Source organism: Vanacampus margaritifer, chromosome 7, assembly GCF_051991255.1.
Source record: "Vanacampus margaritifer isolate UIUO_Vmar chromosome 7, RoL_Vmar_1.0, whole genome shotgun sequence".
Classification (NCBI taxonomy): Eukaryota; Metazoa; Chordata; class Actinopteri; order Syngnathiformes; family Syngnathidae; genus Vanacampus; species Vanacampus margaritifer.
Window position 1 is genome coordinate 9,617,965 of NC_135438.1, and position 24,684 is coordinate 9,642,648.

At 39.2% G+C, this 24,684-nt stretch overlaps 1 protein-coding gene across 1 annotated transcript; it reads right to left on the reverse strand.

The window, feature by feature from the left end:
• Positions 1 to 85: 85 nt before the first annotated feature.
• rab11fip4b (RAB11 family interacting protein 4 (class II) b) lies at positions 86 to 24,682 on the reverse strand. The gene is made up of 13 exons (XM_077571629.1): positions 24,284 to 24,682; positions 12,986 to 13,218; positions 12,716 to 12,901; positions 10,288 to 10,422; positions 8,468 to 8,503; positions 7,033 to 7,132; positions 6,508 to 6,611; positions 6,280 to 6,420; positions 6,095 to 6,176; positions 5,835 to 5,972; positions 5,573 to 5,731; positions 3,018 to 3,161; positions 86 to 1,770 (listed from the first exon to the last, which is right to left on the reverse strand). The coding sequence occupies exons 1-13, from the start codon at positions 24,359 to 24,361 to the stop codon at positions 1,654 to 1,656; spliced, it is 1,653 nt and encodes a 550-aa protein (XP_077427755.1). The 5' UTR covers positions 24,362 to 24,682; the 3' UTR covers positions 86 to 1,653.
• Between the last annotated feature and the right edge of the window lie 2 nt (positions 24,683 to 24,684).

Sequence of the window (24,684 nt, forward strand, 5' to 3'; positions counted from 1 at the left end):
TGCAGTATATTTCCATCATTACTTGCAGTTGAACATATTAACATTTACATATAAATAATGGCGAAGAAGAAAAATGCAACGATAGTACTAGCTCCATGTGCTCCTTTAATTTCAATTCTACAATGGTACAAACAGCCCAAGTGAAACCATTTTGTTAAGCAGACGCTAAAAAGCAGGTATTTGTGGAGAAGTTAAAAATGCTCACCACACTGAGCTGAGATTAGGAAGACAGTTTACTAAGCGCAAAGCAAACTCAAACTATTATGGACTTTCTTTGAACAATAATAAATGTATAAATGCAACAAAATCATTCCCCCGCAGTGTTATAAAACTATTAGATTGACAAAAACGCTAACCTTTGCTCGGGTACCACACAATACATTGTGCTATGCATCAACTAATAGGACACTTAAGCCATTGCGTGTTCTTTCCTGATAAGATCTGTAGAAAATAGATTCTGAAAAAGACTAGCCAGTGGCACATGTTTACAAATGATCACTATATAACATTTACAAGTTGGGAGAATGATTAAGACATAGAACGTACCCTTCTGAAAATCGTCCTCCCAAGGCACAGACAGAATGTATACAGTATACCATGCAGAGGGAAAACACCATTATTTTGTGCAAGGAAGCAAAACTCAAGTTTCAGTTAATTACATAGTACAGCATATTGTTCTCCCTTCTGACACATCAACATGTACATTCATGATATTTACACTATAATAAAGTTGAACACAACCATTTGGGCTGTGTAGTCATGTTGTCTTTTGTTGTCTTCTACCACACCACAGTGCTAACACAAAAGTAGTCAAATTCATTTCACCCAGTCACATTTATGTTGATCTTATTATTGCTAACAGCCGTGTACCTTTCAAGCATTGGGAGATTCTAGATAATGGCAATTACGTAAATTGTTGAGCTTATTATTGCTAACAGCCGTGTACCTTTCAAGCATTGGGAGATTCCAGACAATGGCAATTACGTAAATTCCAGTTGAAAGACACTCCTTGGGCGGCTGCACCTTCCTCTCCCTAAAGTGACAACGTGATGAAACTGAGCAGAAAGAGTGACAGTTTTCTGGAAGACGTTCTTGAGAGGAAACATAAATATGACCTTCATTTGACTTCACCAAAAACCCTCCTCTGTTTGGGGTACATGACCCGTTTTACTCCAAAGTCTTCTCTGACCACCTTTGCCACATTTCACAACATTCTCTTAAGACGTGCCCGAACCAAACATCACTCACAATCTTTTTGTTTTTGTTTTTTTTTGCTTTCCACCTACATGACTCAAAATGCAAAATCCAGGGTCAGATGGCGGTACACTGGCCGTATGTCTCACAGTGCTTGACCTATACTGAGCCAACTGTCCCTTTACTAATAAGTCAACTGATGATGGCTATATGTGTTCCAGTTTTCATACCAGTGCGCACATAATCCAGTATCGCTTCTGTCCAGTCCCAAAACACAGACGGAGTAGAAAAAGGACAGTTGACGTTAAAGAGTCACAGCAGCATAACCATCAAGTTACTCCCTTTATGTCCCTGTTTTTCCTTCCACAAACAGCAGGGGGAGATATTCCAGTTGTTTATGTTCCATAACAGGGCATCTCATGTTCTGTACAATCCCTTCAGACCCAGCCGGAGTCACTGCTAGTTCTTGATCTCCAGGATGGACGGGTTGTGATCGAGGATAGCTAGAATGATTTTGTCCATGTACTGCCGTAGCCGCATGTTGATTTCCTCCTGCTCCTTCAGGGCTTCCATTAACTGGGGAAATAGTAGCACAGGCCATAGATTTATAAAGAACTGTTTGACAAACAAATAAATGCAGTAATTGCTTGTCCTTTTGATACAGGTTCAGGCGTGACAAGTCAGTGGTGTGCTAGAAATAGGCCTAGTGTTGATCTCCATATTGCATAATAGCTGCACTATTGACTCAGATGAAGGAAGATGTCAGGCAGTGCAGTCCTGCGCTGACTCATCCATCGTTGCTCTCCACTGCACAGTAATGGCTTAGCTCAAGTCGCCTCAGTTTAGGGCGGGCGGTTTTCCAAAATAGCACAAATGCACTACATTAAAATGCGGAACGGGTCACTCTACTCTGAAAAAGAACAACAATGTACTTTTCTGTATGTGGCTCAGGTAAGAGGACATATTTTATTTATGTCTTAGTTGATTCTCAGTTATTAGGATCATGGTAATGTATCCAAGTTGAATCAAGGCAACAGGAATTGTCTTGGTTTTGTTGAAAACATTTCACTTTAAAAAAAAAAAAGGCTTAATAAATGATGAATCTTAGGTGTGATGCAACTTCATGTTTCAGGTGCCGCCTGGGGGTGGTCACATGAGAGCTGTTGTTGCTACATATAGCATTCACCAAGAGTTTTGCAGATGTCTAGAGCTATGCCACAGCAATTGTGGTGTTCATTTTAGTCATACGTAGAACAATGTGGCAATGGCGAATCTGCTTGACCAGCAGCCTCAACAACCAGCAATGGGATGACCAGCTATTAGAAATATGATCTCATTGAGCCTGGTTTGGAAAATGGAAACGCATACATTGGATTTATGTACAACACTTTGCATGCAGCTACAGACGTTTTAAAGTGCTTGATTAAAAACATTTGAGTTGAGTGAAATATTCAATTTCCAAGTGTGTAAAAGGCACAGGTGAACAAATTCCTTATCTTCTCTTACAGCTTTGATGCAGCAATTTTGCAGGATCTGTGTGTGGAACAGGCAGACTTATAAAAATGTAATCCATAAAATCGTGTCTGCTTCTACGAAAAGTATTCACGACTCCTCTTTTTTTCCCAGATTTTATGATACAACCTTAGTACAAAATGCAATACATTCTTTTATAGGTGTGCCAAGCTTATGGTAGCTTAAAATGAATGTATTTCATGTCTACAGAATTCTGAGAGGGGAAAATGAATTGAATTTAATTTACGAAATGTGGAAAACGTCAAGTGCTGGATGCGCAGTACTGTCACAGACCGTATTCTGAACCTTACCTGGTCTCTGGAGGCGTTATCTATCTCGGCAGCAAGAGACTGGGCCTTGGTCTGCGTGGCAAACAAATTCTTAGCTTCGTACAGGCTCATACTGAGAATTTGCCCGTTCAGCTCGTCGTTCTGCTCCTTCAACCTCTGGTTCTCCTGGAAACAGACAATTAGAGAAAACAAAGTGTTAAATATTTGGATCGCAGGGATGTATTTGAAAGAAGCGGCTAATAACAAAGCTTCACGCAAAGTTGCATGCACTTGCTTGGCCATCCGGGCAGCAATTCACAGCTATTAAGACAGTTAATACCTACGGGGCATTAAGCAGGTGATGAGTGGTTACCCTGTATTGCCTGGCGTGTTATAAACGTTCCATGATGACCTTGAGCGGACCACTGACCAAGCGCAAGTGAGTTTGCTTTTTCTTGGATGCTTTATTTAATCATTAGTAGGGGACTGCAACTTTGAGCCCGGCTCAGCTGGGGCAGGTTTCTCTCTACTCCACTGAGATTAGTGGTTAATGTCGAATGGAGGGGTCAAGGAAGCAATTTTACCATCAAACTGGTACAAAACAGTGCCCCCGACAACCCCAGCTGCTGGAATTCAGGGTAAAGAAAGTCCTGGGACATAAATCGCTGCACACACACACACAAAGTATAGACATTTACAGTGTGCAGGCAAGCATGGGATGAGTTTGTCCTACGGGACATTGGGTGGGAGGTTTGTTTTTTCCCTATTCCAGGTGGCACTTTTTTGTCTTAAAAAAATGATGTAACAAGGTTGAACAAATAATTAGAAATATTAAAATAGTAAATGCAGCTATAAGGGAAAAATAATTAAGAAATTCACCTGTGTGACCACCTGTACAAAAGTTGACCGTGGGGACATCTGAAACCACACACGTACTGTCTATGTTTACCTAACAGCAGCTCTGTACACTCACTCAAACAGCAAATAATACGTCACAATTTCGAAACTCTGGAACATAAGGCATTCCAGAATGCACCTTCATTCATATAACAAACAAAAACAAAGATGGCCTGCAGTTTAAATGATTCAGCGCTAGAAATAAACATAAGCCAAGTCACGTGTAATTTTGTGCACCACTATCTTAATGAATGACGATTGAGCATTAGGAATTTTTTATTATTGTCTGTGCATGCAATGTGGGTTCAGTTTACATTCAATGAAAGTGTGAATGGTTGTCTGTCTCAACAGTATACAGGTGTTCGGCAAAAAATTGGAATATCCTCGAAAAGTTGAATAATTTCCGTAATTCCTTTCAAAAAGTCAAACTTTCATAGATGATAGATTCAGGACCCACAACTTAAGTGATTTCAAGTATTTATTTTTACATTATTTGGGCTTCCAGCTCACAAAACCCACTAAAACAGGATGTCAAAAAAATTTGAATAATGTGAAGAAATCACCATGCATACTTCCAAGTGTTTTGCATAGGAAAAAAAAAAAGATGAATGGATGGTATTTTCAAAACAATATGTCAATCTTCAATAGTTAGTTGGATTCCCTTTGCCTAAATACCACCTTGATGCGCCGTGGCATTGGTCCTGGAAGCCCAGGTTTTCTTGATGCTTGCTGTCAGCTCTTTGTTTTTGGGTCTGGTGGCCCTCATTTTCCTCTTGATTGTACTGTATTACAAGAGGAAAACAAGGGCCCCAATACAGTAATATCAAGAGGAAAATGAGGGCCACCAGACTCAAAAACAAAGAGCTGACAGCAAGCATCAAGAAAGCCTGGACTTCCAGGACCAATGCCACGGCGCATTGAGGCAGTTAAGGCAAAGGGAATACAACCAACTATTGAAGATTGACATATTGTTTTGAAAATACCATTCATTCATCCATCCAGCTTTTTTTTTCATACAAAACACTTGGAAGGGTTTTGTGAGCTGGGAGCCCAAATAATGTAAAAATAAACAGATAAATACTTGAAATCACTTAAATTGTGGGCCCTACATCTATAATCTATGAAAGTTTGACTTTTTGAATGGAATTACAGAAACTTTTTGAGGATATTCAATTTTTTTTTAACAAGTACCTGTATGTGTCCTGTGATTATGGAGCTAACTTGCCTAAAATCAGATGGCATATAGAATCCAGCTCCCCACAAACACTCAACAAGATATGCGGTCAAAAGGTCCATTAATATTGTTGATTGGATTCCTGGATGGACTGTACAAATAATTTTAATCAAATACATAAACTAGGAACACGACAGGCCTCCATTGCACTATCCATGACATTTTTATAGTAGTAAATCTAATGTATACTAAAAAAGCAATTATGTAGGTATAGTATAATGTAGGGCAGTAATAACAAACCACTGTGCCGCACCAATGATCCAATTTCACTTATTTGGTCTGAATATAATGACTTATTTACAGAAATAGCGTATCTTTGCTATTCTACCTATGCCAGCAAAAAATATATATATATAGATATAGATAGATAGATAGATAGATAGATAGATAGAGAGAGAGAGAGAGAGAGAGATACAGACACAGACAGACAGACGTTACATAGAGCCGATAACGTATTAAAAAGTACCTGCTTGAGCCTCTTGACCTCATACTCCAGCTCCACCTCCCTGGTCCTACTATTGTATTCGTACAGACTCGAAGAAGAGGTGCGCCCGCGTCCGGGCTTCTCTGCCTCCAGCTTGAAGAGCTGTAAGTGCTCCAGCTCCCGCCGCAGGTCTTCGATCAGCTGCGCAAAAGGATTTGACATAAAGTACAGTAAGTTAATGCTAAATAATGTCAGCGGTAGAGTATGTGAGAGGCGGTGCGATTGATGAAATATTTATTGGCACCTCCTGCATGGCTTCTTTCTCTTGCTGGAACTGGTGCCTACTCTGCCGCAGTTTGTCCATCATTTTCCTGTAAAGGTCCATCTCATCCTTCAGGCGTAAACTGGTGTCCTCCAGCTTATCTGTCATCCTTTGCTTCTCCTGAGCACAAACGTACGTTCAAGTTTGTGTAGTTTTTTTTTCATTTTTAAGAAAAAAAAGATCAGGACATTAATATATATATACATGTGCATTGAAGCAAATATTCATAAATCGAGGCTCACCTCGTCCAATTTCTCTGTCTGTGTCTTGAGTCTGCACAGGCCAACATGCATTTCATTTTTATCATCCTCCAGCTGCTTAAGTCTAAAAGTAGAAAAGATACACAATCATCAATTCAGCCACAAGCAGAAAGACGGGGATATCAAATATAGCAATGTATGTCTCTTATACCGCAATCATTTCTCACCGGCTGTTCAGCAGCTCAATCTGCGTGTTTTTGTCTTTCTCCATTTTGCCGAAGGCCTCTCTATGTCGTTTCAATTCCCCCAGCAGGTTTTGGTTTTCACGGGTCTCCTGGTCTTTCAGCTGCTCCTCCAGCTCATTAACTCTTTGATATTTGAAACAAAAATGAATATTCTTCCTACACGAAATAATTGCCAAAAAGCTTTCCGAGCTTATGAACATGTGCCCATACCTGTGTACTAAATGAGTGTTATCCTGCTTCAATTTGGACTTCAGATCGCCATTCAACAAAATTTCATTCTCTAGTTCTGCAACTTTCTTCTCCAAAGAGTTTACCTGGCAAAGACAGAGAGCGCCAATTAAACATTCACACTCACATCCTCATTCACAGGACAGTTTAAAGCAGTCCTTCCACATTCCAAATGCATTAATTGAAAACTTTCTTTAAACCATAGTTGTAAATGTGAGTGTGAAGGCAAAGTGATGTTAGAAGTGAAGCAGTATAGGAAAACGGATGCATGGATTTTTACTATATGAAGAGCTGTTATAACACCCACAAGCTTCGTTTTATTCTTTGTTTAACATGAATAGACGAATATTCTTTGGATTTTTTAGTATCAGATTCTGACTGTTAATTAACAAATGCCTGTTAGCTTCTTTTCTGTGCTGACAATTACAAAAAAAGTAAAGTGTAAGAGGAAGCCAAGGAGTAAAAACCCAGCTTGCTCTTTACTGCTACTTAAAAAAATGAGCTTACCTTCTCATTGAGGTCGATGTCACAAGAGTCGATGCTATCTCGGAAAAGGTCCTCGGTGCTGCCGTTGCTGCTACTCAAGTTGCTGTTGTGGAGCAGCTGCCTGCGAAAACACACATAGTAGATCTCTTTAGTGTGTTTGCATGACTGGAACAAAAAGTGCACGGCAGGACAAATATCTCTCAGAAGAAGGCGGAATGATAGACGACGAACCCCGAGGCCAATGTCAACTAGGGAAAGTGGTGCAAACAGAATTAAAATAGCACAAGTTGCTTAAGCAGCGTCGTAAAGGTGTTTTTTTTTTTTATGTCTAAATTGACATTTCAATTGTGTTATTCGTGCCTTTAAAAGGACAACAGTGGCCTCTCATTCTTGGGGAAACTCAAAAGAGGAAAGTAAAAGGAGGAACAGCTAACGAGGGCAATAAAAGGCAAAGAAGGAACCAAAGCAGACAGAGAGAGAGAGAGAGAGAGAGAGAGGACAGTCAAGTCAAGTACTATATTGAATACATAGATCAGCTCTGACAGGCCATTTTCACTCTGTCACTATAACTCAATTGGTGCGGCTGCAAAAAGGGATCCAAAACATCTCACCCGGCTCAAACCAACAGACCGTGCAGCCTGAAGCAATTATTTTAGAGCACGTGCTGTTAGAGATGTCGATGCTTTTATTGGAATAAGCAGTTAGTAATTAACTGACTGTTTAAGTACAAAACTGCACGTGGGAGCTGAGAGATAAGAAAGTCGTAAATGCTCATCTACTGTATCATTGCGTGGTTATGTAAACAATGAGCAAACTTTGCCAGCATTCTATGTTGGACCAAAGAACTTGGAATGGTAAACAAAATTAAACAAAAGCTGTGCTTTAACATTGATACTGGGTTTTATTAAGATAAGCAGTTAAGAAAACGGATGGATGGATGAACACTTAACACTGTGAACAGCATATAATTAAATAACTTTTTAAGAACTGTCATTTAGAAAATGTTGCCATTATGAGTGGGCAATATGGGCTCAAATTTCAACCCTCCATCCAGCGTATGTATTTTCTATGGTGCTTGTCGTCATTAAAGGTCAAGGGTGAACGGGTGCCTATCCTAGCTAAAATGGTAAGCAGGAGCAAAAAGTTAAACCCTTAACCTCAGAACTGTGAGACAAATGTGCAAGGCATATGAAAATATTTGACAACTTCTGAACTTTTGCCATATTTGTTTATATACCGGTAGGTGAGATGTACCCACTTTCATTTCAAAAAGTGATGCCAGAATGCAAATGAGTCCACAATTGGTTTGCCTCATCAGACCACAAGGCTTTTCTCATAGTAAGTCGTTTTTACATGAATAGCTATTAGAACAGCTCTCAGCAATGCCGTTTTGCCCTAAAAAAATTAACAAACATGGACCCCACAAAGATAGAAAGACATGCTGAGTGTTTCTTACCTCCCAAATGCTGTGCTGGAGATTTTCCTGTTGGGGCTGCACCAAAAAAAAAAAGGAAAGAGAGTTTTTATCAGTGAATTGCCATGGAGATGTCTCCTGGTTCAACAAGGCAGTGGGGAAAAACAGCAGCTGGTCCTTTAAATGGTGTGCGATAAGAGAGATGTAGGACACCAAATACGAAACGTCTACCCGGTCCCTTATTTGTTCAAGGGATGGAAATAGCCCAGGAAAAAAGACCTTACAGCTTCATGAATGTGTACCTCAGTTGAGATCATCCTCAAAATGACCCAGATGCGACATACTAAATGTATTTGTGCGACAATGTGACCCCTTTAATTACATTAACAACAGATGAAGAGGCTTACACAATGACAACCAAGCTTATTCCAATTTTATTAAATTTTTCTTCTCATCACCATTTTTTTTTCTGCCCATGACTATTAAGTTATTTATATGGCAAAAGCTTGTAGCACTGTGTTGGATTAGACCAGTTTCTGCCAAGTCAGCTATGAGTCCCACACGGAATTCAAGATGAATGACTGGAGTGGATGCAGGCAGGTACGACTATTACGGCTAACCCTGGATTGTGTTTCCATGAATAGATTCCCTGCTACGATGCTTGATGAGGTAAGCGCGAGAGTGAAAGCCTTATGTAAGAATCAATTAAGCCTTTATATTTGGGTGTGTGCGTGCCTATGTGTCATATGCACAGGTATGGATGACCACAAAATATCATCCAATTGTTCATTACACTGTATAAGTGCATCTCAATGAATTACAATATCATGGAAAACATAATTTATTTCATTATCTCAATTAATTATAATATTGTGGATAAGTTTATTTCAGTGATTCAATTCTAAAAGCCAACTTTGGATTCACTTCACACACAGATATTATGTTGTGATTTAGTTTTGTAGAATTTTGATGATTTGAGCAAACAAATTCTAAATTCCACTATCATGAGAATTTAGAATATCACAACAATCAAAATGACTTTTAATATGTAAATTATACTTCTGGGAAGTATTTTCCTCTGTGTTTAACGACTCACTATGAGTTTCACTTCTCAAGTTGAACTACTGAACTAAATGGACTTTTCTACCTACCATATTCTATCTATTTTATTGAGTTACACCTGTTATTTACCAAAGGGGGTCACAAACACATTTAACCTATGATATCAGATCAAATTGAAATTGTCTTTTAAATAACACAATTTATTAGATTAAAAAATGTGACAGATTACTTACAGTGGAATTATTGAAACCTGACTGCCATATTCTACTATGTGCATTCTTTATAGGGATACTTAACTCATTGAGCCGTTTTCAGCAGTAAAAAATTTATATTTTGTCCAGAATGAATTTGATAACTTCATTATTTTTCATGTACAATTAATAACTTTAAAAACTATTTTTTCCACTAGCTGTTGACTGAAGATGACATCACCTGTGCTGGGGAAGTAGGTAACGACCAATCACAGCTCACCTGTTTTCTGGGTTTGGTCAGCAAACCGAGCCATGATTGGTCGTTACCTACTTCTCGGCACAGGTGATGTCATCTTCAGTTGACAGCAGGTGGAAAACCTAGTATTTTAAGGTATTAATTGTACATGAAAAATTATGAAGTTACCAAATGAATTCTGGACAAAATATTAACTTTTTGTTGCTGAAAATGGCTCCATGAGTTAAGTATGAGCTGAAAGGTTTCAAGTAAGCCAGATGTGGGCAGTGAATTAAAAACTATATCATGCGCTGTATTGTGTGAGCCAACACGAACAGATTGTACAGATAGTAAATATGACAGTGACATTCTACCTGTTAGCCTTGAGACTCTTGAGACGTGCTTCCAGGTCATTGAGCAGGTTGACTTTTTTGCTGCATTGAGAACAGTAGACATCCACCATCTCGCTAGGGTAATGTTGACGCACCTTCCGAGGCGTCTGGCCCGCACTGTTGACACACATAGACACACTTAAGTGACTCTCAGCAGGCTGCCAGAAGAGGCATGCGGATCTCAGAGCACTGTCATGTAACCTTATTGCCAAAATTGCGTGTCGCACGAGAACGATTAGTCAAAAGCTAAGTCATCTATGCTCCGTTATTATATTCATAAGGGACGCTGTGTGACTAAAGTTCTGTGAAACAACATACACACCCACATACTGTCTTTCCATAGGTTGCCTTTAATTAATGTTCCTTGAATTTTGGGTGTAACTTGTTGAAATTTTTGAATGTGACAGCTAAATAGTCTAGGTTGCGGTCTACACTGTAATGACTTACTTAAAGTCTTCATACCAAGGTGCCATCATGAAATGTAGAACTGTGAAATGGGTTACTTCGTTTTGGGCCAAGAAACGAAGGCTGTTACAATACCACAAATGAATGCTGTACTTTGAAACTGTGATTTATATATTAACCTCACATTGTGTAAGCCCAATTGTTTGGGTCAAAGTGCACTGCACATTTATTTAAGAGTACCTGTAGTTTGTTTACATAACTGAACAAGGAGGGAGGAGTCTATTGAAGCAGAGGCCTTTATTTGGGCGAGGAACAGACAGCCAAAACGTAACATGAAATCAACTTTATGTGCAGGGAACCTGTCGCAGGAAGAGACTACACTTAAATTCATCTGAGAGATGTGCTTTGATACTGCTGTTTTGGTTAGCCACAGAGTTCCAATGTGCTATTTAATGTATATGAGTGAACAACCATGTACATGAAATGAAATCATTACAGTTATTACACATTTTCTTTCCCGATGGGAAAAGGGAGACCTCCAGGGAGGCATTTCTCTTAAGAGGACACACCCTCCTACTAAATTGGGCATCCGTTATTGGTGAAAATATAGTTGACAAGCTACACAAGTATACTGTGGCCTAATCCAATTAATTTAATTGCATCTATTTTTTTGCCCAGAAAAAAAAAGTAAGGTCTCGACCAGTTGTTTGGCACATTGCTCAGCTTTGTTCTCGACTGTGCCTTTAACCTACTTTTCACTAAACCACACTTATTTAAAATTGCTTCCCATGCCTCCCCCACAATGTGCAATCTAAGACCTCTCCTAAATCTTGGCCCTCATTTAGAATAAAAATCTCTCCTCGGCAGCTCACTTTATAAGTTTCGTATGTGTGGAAAACCCGCAGAGCTGCTTTCTCCATTTTATCAGTCAGGAGTCTTAATCGCATTAAACAAGAGCTGCCGGTGAATATTAATGTGGTCCTTGGGGAAAAAAAACCTCAAAAGCTATGGGTCAGGTAATGAGAGTTTACGGAGTAGAAACAATTGCTGCTCAGCATTCTACAGCTGTAAGGATGATCTAAGGATGCAGATACTGTTCGTCTTCACTTATACGCTGACTCGAAAAACTGCCCCGATACTCCACACCAATACCACTTTAAAAACTTGACATTAATTTTCCGGATTGTTGAAGAAGGAGCCAAAGACAGCTGTGTGGAGACACTTTAAGGTCAACACTGTGACGACAACACTTTTTATTGGCCGATTGCACATTATACACTGCAAAATGGAGGATGAACTCTTCTCAGATGACGATAGAGGCTGCCATGTGTTTACCAGATCAAAAATAAGCATTATTTTTAGGTTTGTAAAAACAAAATTTTTGAAATCACTATATCTCCCATTAGATTGTTCAAATGTTGAGTCAATGTCCTGCATGAAATGTCATGCATCATTTTAGCTCATTCACTGCCATTGACGGCTATAGACGTCAAAAATTCATTTGAACTATTTTTATTAGTTTAACATTTTTTCTCACTTTCGTTAAGAAGAGTATGAAAACTTCGAATTTGTTTATTGTACATTTAGAACAGATATAAAATGTGTGATTAATTTTGAGTTAACTAGTGAAGTCATGCGATTAATTCTGATTAGAAATTTTAACCGCCTGACGCCCCAAATTTGTAATAATGTTTTCTTTCTTTTTTTTTATTCATTCATTGCCATTGACGGCTATAAACATCAAAAATTCATTTAAACTATTTCTATTAGTTTAACTTTTTTTTTTCACTTTTGTTGACAAGAGTATGAAAACCTAGAAATGTTTTATTGTACATTTAGAACAGATATAAAATTTGTGATTAATCATGAGTTAACTAGTGAAGTCATGTGATAAGTTACAATTAAAAAAATTTAATCGCCTGTCACCCCTAATTTTTAATAATCTTTTTTTTTATGAATTCATGGCAGTGAATGAGTTAGGGTAGGTTCTCTGAGTCTTTCTTACCTTGAGGACACGGATGAGCCTAGATCGGAGTACCCGTTGATGCGTGTCTCGTCATCTAGACAGGGACTGCTGGGAGCGTAGTCAGGCTCCTCTCCTTCGCCGTAGTCCTCAAACTGCTCCTCGTTCAGGGAAGCCGAGGAGCGGGTCGACATGTCAGAGATCACGGAGTTGCTTGTGCCGCTTGTCCTGATGGCAACGCAATGAAAGAACGCAGAGTAGGTGAAGGAAACAACATTTTCATCAGAAACCCAAAAATGAGATGTAGCTTACTTCTCAGCTGGGAAGAAGAGATCCCCCAAAATGTCTTCTTTATCCCCGAGTCTGGTGGGACCCTCCGAGGTGTCGGATCCTTGAGTGCTCTCCACCGCACTGTCTCTGTCTGAGTCTCTCTCCTTGCCCTCGTCTTCATCTACATCTCTGGAGAACAGTGGGCTGCTGGGTAAGGCGTCGGAATAACCCCGTGTGCACATGATGACCGGGAAGTGCTGCTCGTCCTCCCTGGACTGGAGAATGATAGGAATGAGGTGTCAATACGGCATGAGAACATGAAAGATTTGCTTAAAACATCGGGTTAGAAAATAACCCACTCTTTACAAATCTAACCCGAGTAAGGGTAGTAATTTAGATTTAATTAAATTTATCCTGGTGAACAAAAGCCACCATCCAATCTATAGCTACGTTACGTGTATTTCTTGCAAGTTTTTGAGTTTTTTTTCCCCCCACAAATCTGCAAATTTATTTAAAGTTTTTTTCTCGCAAATATTCTACTTTATAATTTTGCAAATTTGCGAGTTTTCTCTCTCGTAAAATTTGTGAGCGTTTTCTAGGAATATTATCCCCCACTAAAAAAAAAGTAATGCACGTGGCCCTAATACGCTGTCATATTCTGAGAAATGTTAACAAGTCTTGCAAGTGCATTACATGACCGAAAAAGGAAGGTTAAAGAGCAAGGAATCATGATAGACTATGAAATACACGCAGAATATATAAATAAAAACACATCAAAGAGACTACATATTTAAAAAGAAAATTGAAAAAAAAACTCTCAAAAGAATGCAACATTTTTATTTTTATTTTTTTTAAATATCCACTGAATGATTCATTAATACTAACCAATCCGAATTTGCGAGTTCACTGCTTAGACATTTACAAAAAAAAAATCTCGCAAATTTGCCACATTCTGAAGTGGCAAATTACCCCACCTCACCCTTTAATTAAAAATTATAAAAAAAATTATATATATGTTTATACGTGGCCCTAATACACCATTGTACTTAGACACTGCGGGTATCTTATTAAAAAATATTTTGGTTTGGCCACAATTATAACTCACGTTTTAAGGAGGATTAGAGGTTAGTAAATCCCCTCCCTGTGGGAATGTTCTTAAAACCAAGATGGGGTCGGGAGACGAGGAGGAGGGGTGAAAAGGTTGATGGGTCATAGGCCACAGGCCACAGGCCCTGCCACATTGTATTCAAATGTTTCAATCTAGTGTGATACGACACGTCTTATCCCATCGTGCCTGAGCAGCTGAAAGACAGCAGCGCAAAAGGGGGAGGTGCAGGTGAAAGAAGTGACGAGATTGGACAGACAACAGAACAACTCAAAGGCTGCTAAAGAGGAGAAACACAAAAAAAAGCAGGGTTGTGCACAAAGGCGGAGCAAATGATCAGAAACAGAGACAAACGTAAAGATGCAACAATGAGATCTCAGAACGAAAGAGTCGCACTTGTTCTTATGTCAGGTGAGAATAAAATTAGTCATAAAATTGTATTGAACTATTGATAGGAAACTGTGAGAGCATCTGGAAAAATACCACTTCTCTGATGCAGCAACATTTCCTGGTTGATAAAATGACACCATTAAGATAAGATCCTAATCACACGTGCAGCTGCATGTTTACAAACAAGTTTTCACATACTGTATTTTCATTAACGGTTGAAAAAGTTTGGGAAGGTGATTTAATTTTTTTTTTCCCCATTCATGAGCTGCAATAACAGAAGCATGTTCTACCTTTCCTCTTGGCAGGTTTTCTGACAGTTCCTGTTTCTCATGAGCAACTGCCACCACCGTTTGCAACACAAGCATCTGACGCAGCGGCTGTGTCAACCATTAAACAAAGAGTATAGCTAGTTAAGATATTACATTTAATAGCTGTGAATTGTTTTTAGGTAAGTACCTAACCAGTAGTACAGTTTCGGTAGCTTCTCGATAGCTGCAGATGATTGTCATGTGGATGATGAGAAGTGTTTCTGTTAAGTGATGTTTAGTATTCTTACTGTTTTTTTTTGATAGCTTTCTACTGCCTAGTTAATACGCAAACATCCTAACATTCATGTAGCAGGTCTCCAGGTGAGGCCTATGTCCCAGATGGAGATGATTTGATGAGGGGGGAGACATAGCAACAGCTCAAGGAAACGTGAAACACTGGCTTGGTGTAATAAGGAGGCAACTGTTTTGGATGGAAAACAATAACACGTGGTACCATTAATAATGTAAGGGAAGAAGGTTTGAAATCTCAGACCAACATTTGCTTTCAAACGTGAAGTGTCATTACAGTTGGAACGTCACACTCTTTGCACGTGGAGTAATATTAAAATGAAAGTCATTATGCAAAGTTAATGAAACACTTGATACTTAAAAACATGTCCCATTAGAATCTGCCAATCTAACACTGGTGTTTTTCCAACTCGACAAGTGACAAGAGTGGGAGGTAACAAATGTCGATTGACAAGAGTCACCTGGTCCTGAATGAACTTTGCATATACAGACGCTCCCCTACTTACGAACATTCGAGTTACGCACAACGGTACACACGAACATGTCTGCGCGCATGTCAAAAAATGTTCGGAAAGAGATGCTGTAAGTTAGATTTTTTATTGCGCACCTTTTTCCGAGTACTCTAGTGCTTCTTTCCGCCGCTAATACCGACGCTTGGCGCTGTGAGAGCTCACCCAGCATTGGAGGCTCAGCAACGTGTCGAGGAGGGGGAAGAAGAAGAAACGCCTGTCGCTCATAGATAAAGCCATCGCACTCTTCGAGCAGCAAGACCCAAATATTGAACGTTGCACAAAGGTTGCAAATCAATTGAATGATGCCATACAGTGCTACCGCATCATTTATGATGAAAAAAGAAGAAAACTGTGCAATCGTCGTTAGATCGCTTCTTTCGGCCAGTTTCTAGTAAATCCTCCAAGGAAGATACTCATCAACCCTCATCTTCTTCTTCGCGACCCTCAACTTCTTCCTACATTGAAGTTACGGAGGAGGAAGTAACTTTTGAAGCCCATTCCAGCGACGACGAAGAACCTCTCATGATATAAAATCCTCCTCTTCCTCCTCCATCAAATCCTTAAGCATCGAGTTCATCTTCCAAAAGTAAGTTAAACTTCATTTTATTTATCTTATTATGTACATGTACATACTGTGTGTGTCTCTCTCTCTCTCTCTAACATACGTAGTACAGTACTGTACGTATTCTCTTTAAACATAAATTATAATACAAAATATAGCACTGAAGCAACTTACGAACAAATTCACCTTACGAACGATCGCTCGGAACGTAACTCGTTCGTAAGTTGGGGAGCGTCTGTAATTACATTAATGGGATGGATGCTGAAACTCTTTGAATCTAGTGCGAGGTCAGCACAGCAAATGAAATACTGAACGAGCTGAAGAATGAACGATGCAGTGAGAAGAGGATGGACAGACGGATGCAGGAGAGGAAATGCGGCAGAACGTTAATATGGGACTGCAAAAGCTTTTTCTACATCTGTAGCTCTCTTCCCCCGCTTTCACTCCTGTTTGCCGCGGGGCGACTTAAATGTTGGCAACACCAAAATATTCGCAAGTGCATTTAGTGCCTCGCCTCTGATATTCAGGCCTAGCTGTCGCCACTGGGGGCTTCTGTCATTTCAAATTCATTCAGAGGGTCCAAGAGGAGGCAATAAAATTCGCAAAGTGAAATTGGTCTTTAAGGATTTTAAATCACTAACCTTTTCTATTAACAAGTTAATTCCAAACATAAGTGATCCTTTATGTACCTGTCTCAATTGAATGATTTTTACAAGTTGTAAGAATTTCCCAGCAAAATGAAAATGTATTAATACAGAAAATATAGTTGATATTGAACATTAGAGCAAAATGTTTTACCATAGCAGCTAAACTTGATAAGCTAATGTTTTCATAACCTCATTAAAACATCACATCAAACATTGTTTCCTGAAATTAACTGATAGCATCAATGACCAAGGACAGTAAAATCACATTACTGTGATGAATGTGATTTATGGCAGGACAGTGCATATGCAGGGCATCTGGGATACAGTGCATGTGACTAAAGAAGAAAATGATCTATATAGCGAGCAAAATTGAGTCGACAACTGTAAACGTACTTTTGTTAAGACGGAAACATTTTTATTTATTTTTTATTTTTTAAATATCCACTGAATGATTCATTAATACTAACCAATCCGAATTTGCGAGTTCACTGCTTAGACATTTACAAAATAACAAAAAATTTACAAAATTATGTTAAAGAAGTCAAAGTCCATGCCAAATTCTAGGGATGCACGATAATATCGGTGGCAGATAATTATCGGCAATCATTGACCAATTTGACGTCAAACAGATAAAACCGATAATAAAGAAATCCGCCGATAATAATAGACGCCACGTTGGCCCATCAATTGTGGTTGTGGCTCAAGTTGTGCCCAACTCCTCAACCCCTCCCCTCTCCTATGGTGGTGTTGCATATTTGTGACGTCATAATGTGCACGACCTTGTGTTCACAAAAGATGCATCTTGGCGACTTGGCAGCATTTTTTTTAAAATATGACTGTTTTGTTTTGGCAAACTCAAAATTAGTTACTGGTTGTCTTTGAAGCAGTGACATCAATAAAATGCTGCTTCATGGTTCTTTACACAATGTTTCAATGTATTTGTACACGTTAGGACTTGAAAGTATATTCGACATCGGCACTTCCTAAATGATTGGTTTATCGGTATCGGTTGAAAATAGCGTTATCGTGCATCCCTACCAAATTCCATAACAATATGTCACCTGTCACCATCATAGATTATTTAACACGTAACTCTGACCACATTCAAAGCATAGCATTCAAAATAATTTCACTCGCTCCACACAGAGGACGTCTTGACTCACATTTCACTATCAGTATCACACACACACACTCTCTTGTTTACAATAGAGTCCCAAGGTGCACAGCTAACATCTTGGATTACGAGGAATGTTAGCCTGATTAAAGCTCAATGAAGGGAGGAGCTTGTGGTGGCTGTGTGGAGGCATTCATACCGAAACTCGGCTCAGGTGAGAACAGGAAAACCCAAGGGAAGAAATTGCTTCGTTTTCATTTGCCCTGTGATGCAGAACAAGAACAATGTGGCCCTAATAAGATGTCTTTTTTCTTGGTAGAAATAGTGTAGTGTCTACTTAAGGGTGTTTCTTAGCTTTTTTTTCACATGGATTTTCTGTTAAATTGGCATATCAGAAACTCATGAAACAGGATATTTCAGGGTTAGTGTATGTTGGCAGAGCGACGCAGCTTACGACAAAAAAGATAATTAGATGCGTGGCGACGCCTGTGCCAGCGTCTGGCGTGACGTCGCTGACACTTGCGGGACAATGACAATTAACTGCTTTCAACACAACAGGGTGTGTGTCTCGGGTGATAACACGTCACAATCCCAGTCAAGGCGTTCCGCTATTCCTGTACAAACTGCCACCATTCCTACCTCTGTTAGGCCACTGATCCTACGTCCCAAGTTGCAGATTGAATTTGACCCTTCATTCCTGCATGTGAGAAGAGCACCCTGGTCTTTTGTATTAAGTGGATGACGCACGAGGCAAATTCATTGGGGCATGGTGACTATTAGTGGGATGGTCACTATTTGAGTACAGGACTTACTGTTTTACAGTCATTAAATATAATTAAAACACCAAAACCTAATAAAACTGAGGGTGCGGAGCGGCCGTTAAGAAGGAAAACCTGAAATCCATCCCGTCATGAAGCCCAAACGTGAAAACTCTGAATGACTCATCAAAAAGTCACATTATGACATTTGACTGTCATCAAACGCTTTAGAAATTCAAGACTGTATAATAATACAATCCTGTTGGGTAAGATTAACAAAGTGCTTACTTTAAAATGAAACCCCAAAAAATATAGGAGGAGCTAAACGAAGTCGCTGGGTTGAGGGAAGTCTGGGCTTCAGTGCTAAAACCGCTGCCTCCGCGACCCAACCCTGGATAAGTGGTAGATAATGGATGATAAAGTTAAGTAAAATTAAATACAATGCTGTTAAGAAAAAACGCCACTGAAAATATAAAAAAATGTATCATATTTAAACATCTAAAACAGTAGGGTCAAAAATAACCCAATTTGTGTAACAAAAAGGCGCGATCCACTGTTTGGGTGAATTTGACCTAATTTTCTGGGTTGTTTCAGATCAAATGACCCACTTTTCTGGGATGTTTTCTACAAAATGACCTAATTTGTTGGGTTATTTTCTACAAAGCGACCCAATTTGGGTCAAATTGGCCCAAATAGTACTAATAAGTAGTGGATTGATCTATTATGTTGGTACCGTCATAAACCAAGGATCCCTATTATTTTTTCCTACCTGTCCACAATCCACTTTTGGGTCCCTCACCGACCAGTTGAGAATCCTTGTTTTAGATCACGGGATCTACGGCTGTGATGGCAATGACAGAAACCATTTTCTTTACAATAAGCCAGCCTTGCCATTTGCCCGGTTATCACCTTAATAGCTTTGTACAAAGAAAATATCTGAGAATATTACCAACTCAAAATATTAAATGGTAAAATGTCTGTTGTAATAATGAAATGGTTCTTGCAATTATACGACTTTTCCTTGGAAAAATACAAATGGGGAGATAGTATTTAGTGTCTTTTGTAAGCAATTCAACCACTGAATTACTGTTTGTGGCATCTCACAGTCAACTTTAACTCTTTGACTGCCAGGTTTCAGAAAAGGGATGCCGTGGGTGCCAGTTGATTTAAGCATTTTGACTGATCTTTCAAGGTCCACATAAAATTATGTGTTTGGACTATGGAAACACACATACCATACCATATGAAAGATTGGACTCCCATCTTTCATCAGAAAAAAAAAGTTTGTTTCTACCTTATTCCGTTTTTGAGTAATCAACAATAGAAAATGGTTAGTTTCACCTCTGTTTTGAAACAAACGTCTTTTAACGTCTTTGGCACTCCTCCATAGGATTTTACTAAACGTTATTTAACGTTTTTGGCAGTCAAAGAGTTATCAAATCTTTCTCGACTGCAGCGTAGTTCACTATGACTTGGGCTATAAACAAAGAAGAAACGGCGTGTTTTGCTGATTCTAGCTGAAATTAGTGTAAGTCAACGAAGCATATGTGTGTGTGTCAAATCAATTTGTTCTCAAGGTGGCAAACACCTGTTGAACTCCTTACTGTTTACCAACTCACAAAACAAGACACTTCATAGCAACAACAACAAGGAAGGCACAATGAAGTCAGACAGGAAGTCAAAGAAGTCAAGGTTTGTTGTTTGTTTAAAGCCTGAAATAGCACAGTAATAGTTTGTTTTAGGCTTATCTCACAACTATCAACAGAATAGTGCTGTTGTTTTCTGCGTCCTACCAAAGGAGTTCAGTTGCAAGCGGGTTGAAACTGATGATGGATTCTCAAAGCGTAAACTAATGATAGCGTTCACATTTGACCAAACTAACGACAGACAAATCACAACGTAGTTTATTATAATCAAAGCAAATGGACAGATTTCAGCTGCTTGATTCGTCAGTTAAGCATCCATTCATTTTCGGAACCACTCTGCTTTACATCCAGAATAGTCCCGTCGCGTCACAAGAGATAGCAGCACAAATAGCTGAGGTTCCTCTGTCATATAAATTGTTCAAGGCTACCGTCTTGATAGCCGAAGCATTTTGTGTCTGTGTCCTCAAATGTCACAGTGCCGAGAAGAGAACGGGAAGCTGATCTTTGTTTGTATTTAAAATTGTGTCTTGCTGGCACCGCTCTGTTTTGTCAATCTGCGGAATGGGGGTCATTTCATTGTTTGCAGCGGCAGACCCTCGGCAGGTGGTCAAGGCCCTGCCTTTTGTGCGTTGACACGTAAAAAATGTTGGCGCGATCACGCTGTTCTCACAAAAACAACTGTTAAAGGGGAACTAAAAATGTTAAAACGTTGTTATATTTCCAATGTGCATAATATATTGTCTTTATTTGTGTGCATAATATATTGTCTTTATTTGATGCTTTTTACCTGCCAAAATAAATAAATGAAACACATTTAAAACATTCTATCTACTCGCATATGCATATTTCATATTTCATATAGTCTCCTGAGAGGACAAATTTGCAAGAATGTGACTTGTGTCAGCCCTCCTGCCCACTTTATTTACCAACAAATCCAGAGAGTATTTGTGAACGTTCGGCAACGACAAGCCACACGTCGGTCAGATCCACCTTACCTAGCCAGCTAATATTGGACAAGCGGCTCAGCAACTTACTGTTCTCACATCATTCAAGTTGGCATCCAAGTTAACATTGACTGCGGTCAAGCCAGCCTTCGCAAGGATTGTTCATACAATGCATTGCATTACAACACCAACGCACTTCGAGGGGCAAAATAAAAGTAAAAAAACTGCCAAAGAATACATGCAACATAACATTAATGGTTATGTTAAGAGTTTTTTTTTGTTTTGTTTTTTAAGTTGGCCCATGCAGTGCGGTGGCGGCACGTTATTGTAATGCATAATATAATCATTATGGCAGCTGGTTTGACTTGGCTGGCCTGACCCCCATATATATTGCCACATTATTTTTCAGACCTTTTTTTTTTTTTTTTCATAGTCTGGCAGGTCCTGGAATGTATGTGTGTGACGTATCGCGAGTTTAGTGTGTGAGCTCAGAAGATGTGCATGTTTTGGTAAGTCTCATTTGTTTTGTGTAGCGAATAGTTCTCTCACAGTATCATTCTGCCAGGTGACAAAAAAGAAGGAAGGACCGTTTTAACTCCAGATTAGCCTCCATTCATCCACTACAGCTCAGTAGCGCGAGTTAATCTAGTTATTCAATTGCTAGTGTACACGCTGTGCTGGTCGGGACATTTGTGGTTTGAATATCTTCTTTCAGTGAACATTGAAATACAATAATGAGAGTAATAATCCCATCCGACAGGGCAATACACTCAAACAAGAAGGCAGGGCGATAGGGTGGGAAAAAAAAGTACTAAGAAGAGTGTTTTGTATGGCGCGGCTCTATGTGAAGGAGTAAATCTCATTATGTAACGTCCAGTCCAGCACCTGGAGTATTCCACACGTCACATGTTGTTGCTGTTGACAATGACACGGCAACTAACTTATGTCACTATTCTACTTTTAGAATAAATCATGAGTATCACTTGCACAGCCATGTGAGATGTCCAACATTGACATGATCTAGTATCGTCTACATCAGTGTTTCCCGATCTTTATTGAGCCCAAGGCACACATTTTCCATGAGAAAAAGCTCACGGGACACCAGCAAAGATAAAATGTCAGAAGGATCGTCTCATCTCAATTGATTTACTCTATGGTGAAATCTGGTCCTATTAATTCAACACAAAATAAATATACTAGCAGAAAATTTACAGTATTTTCTTGTACAAATGGCAACAGATGCATAGGTGGTAGAAGAGCATTTTTTTTCTGCCTGTCACTATAAGATGCTAGCATAGATAGATGACCATGCATGTTACAGAAGGATGTAGCTGTCCATCTTATAATTTTTAACCATTTTTCCCCTCTCAGACAGTACAGTGCGCTATTTAATGAAAATCTCTGCACCGTCATGAAAAAAACATGATTACATTGCAACACCACCACAAGAACAAACTATCAACATCATGTGAGATAGCATTTTGTGTTTCAATTCAACGTTCAAGCAATCTTAATCAAATCAATTTAGCGTTCAGAAGTCCTCTTCAGAAGGGCCATACTAAATGTATTTAAAAAAAGAAGATGCAACAATTCAAACTTTTTTTGTGATATACTGTATGACAAGGATGTGATTTCGTAGGATGCATCAAAGAATAAAAAAAATAACCAATGGTTGAATAAAATAACATTTTTAACCTTATAATGCCTATGATTTCATAGCCCAAACTGTGAGTCTGAGTTCAAATCATTTCTTTCAAATACTGTACATGGGTAAGATGGCAAATGTGGCAGCCAGCAGCCTCACCTCACCTCGAATTGCGCAGTTCCTCACTAACTGGGTTGAGGAGGGTAGCATAAGCCTATTTTTGTCTCTCTTCATGTCCCCAATAGATTATTTTCAGACACTTTTAATATACACTCAAATTTTTCATAGCCAATATGGAACGGATTTAATACTTGGGTGTTACATATTTACATTTTCTGATCACATAAAACAACAGGTATAGCACGACATGAGGTAGACAGTATTCTGCCTCACAAAAGGTGGCCTCCCCATTAGGCAAACACAGGCTATTACTTGGGGCTTCAAGATTTTCAGGGATGTCTTATGTAAAACGAATAATAATAATAATAATACTAAATATTTCTATATATCTTTCACAGGGCACTCAAGGTCACTGTACAAACAGTTATAAGAAAACAAACTTTACAATAAAAATAACAGAAAATAAAACATCAATTAAAACGGAAAACAATGGGCAACGTTTAAGCGACTAAGCAATTATTATTGTTTTAGTCTTACTAGAAAATACATAAATACGCCCTCATTTCTCACGCAATGAAATAATCCATATTCTTCCTGCACATGTTAAGACATGATTTAGGAAGACAATTACAAACTTGTTGGCATGGTTGTGAGAAAATGAAACAAAATATATCTAAAAACTGGACCATCAATCGAAAAACAAGATCTAATCAGGGAAGAAAATACCAGCTCGCCAGTTATCAACGGTGCTAATTTAATGGCAAATACGGGAACTCGATTGTGTCATAAATGTGTCAATCCGACAATAACCTCACCCTACGTTACTGATACATGATAAGGATTTGTTCTGTTAAATGTGCTAGGGCTTATGAGTGTAAACTTCTGACGCTTTATTCGTTTTTAGAACTGCATAGCGGTCCAAAAAAATGCTCTCGTGGACTGTATGAGGCCTACGGGCCACAGGTTGCCCACCTGTACAATTTTTAAATTACCAGTGTTGTTTTGATTTGTTATTATCTTGACAATTCGACGTTTTTGTAACTTTATTTCCCCCACTGAGGGAGTGTTTAATGAATTAAAAGGATAGAGAGAGCAAAGTGAAGTGTGATGTTTTGAACACCAACAGCTGAGCTAGACAAACACACTACAAACATTTGCGCAACAATAATGCAACAAATTCAAACTAAAATGGCAACAACTTACTGGATTTCATGAACAACTCCGGTAAAACAATAAAACAATTATTTTAGCCTCATTCTTCAAAACGAAAAAAAAGTATCTAATATGTTGAGCCAAGTGTCATTTGTCATCCCAGCCGGCTCCAAGCCCCCATTACTCACCTCGCTTCCTAAAGAGGGGGGGCCACCGTCCACGACCCCCCTTTTGGCGTCAGACAGACCTTCATCCACCGAAGTCATCCACTTGTTCCGGGGCTTTAGTAAGGAACGTCGGTCTCCGTTCAGCAGCTGACACGGGAACAGGTGCTTCCGTCGTCTAGACTCCTCGAAGCTTCGATAAAAGTCCAAAGGCTGCGTCGCTGCGAGTTGAAGTATTACGGTCAGCCCCAGGCAGGCTAAAATAAACTAGCTGAGCTGCTCTCTCTCTCTCTCTCTCGTACAAGCAATGAGTATAGCAAGCGCACTCGGTGTCCCCTGAGTGAGTCGCTCACACGGCTTGAAGTAATGCTATTCACCGCCCCTCCTTTCTCCACCACCACCGTGTGGGAAGTGGAGAGAGAGAG

Bases quoted from the DNA above. Each gene is read 5' to 3' on its own strand.
- rab11fip4b (XM_077571629.1), bottom strand. From the start codon at position 24,361: ATGACTTCGGTGGATGAAGGTCTGTCTGACGCCAAAAGGGGGGTCGTG. The intron at 5,973-6,094 runs GTGAGCCTCGAT...GTTTGTGCTCAG, and splicing joins AGACAGAGAAATTGGACGAG to GAGAAGCAAAGGATGACAGA. The intron at 1,771-3,017 runs GTAAGGTTCAGA...CTATTTCCCCAG, and splicing joins ATAACGCCTCCAGAGACCAG to TTAATGGAAGCCCTGAAGGA.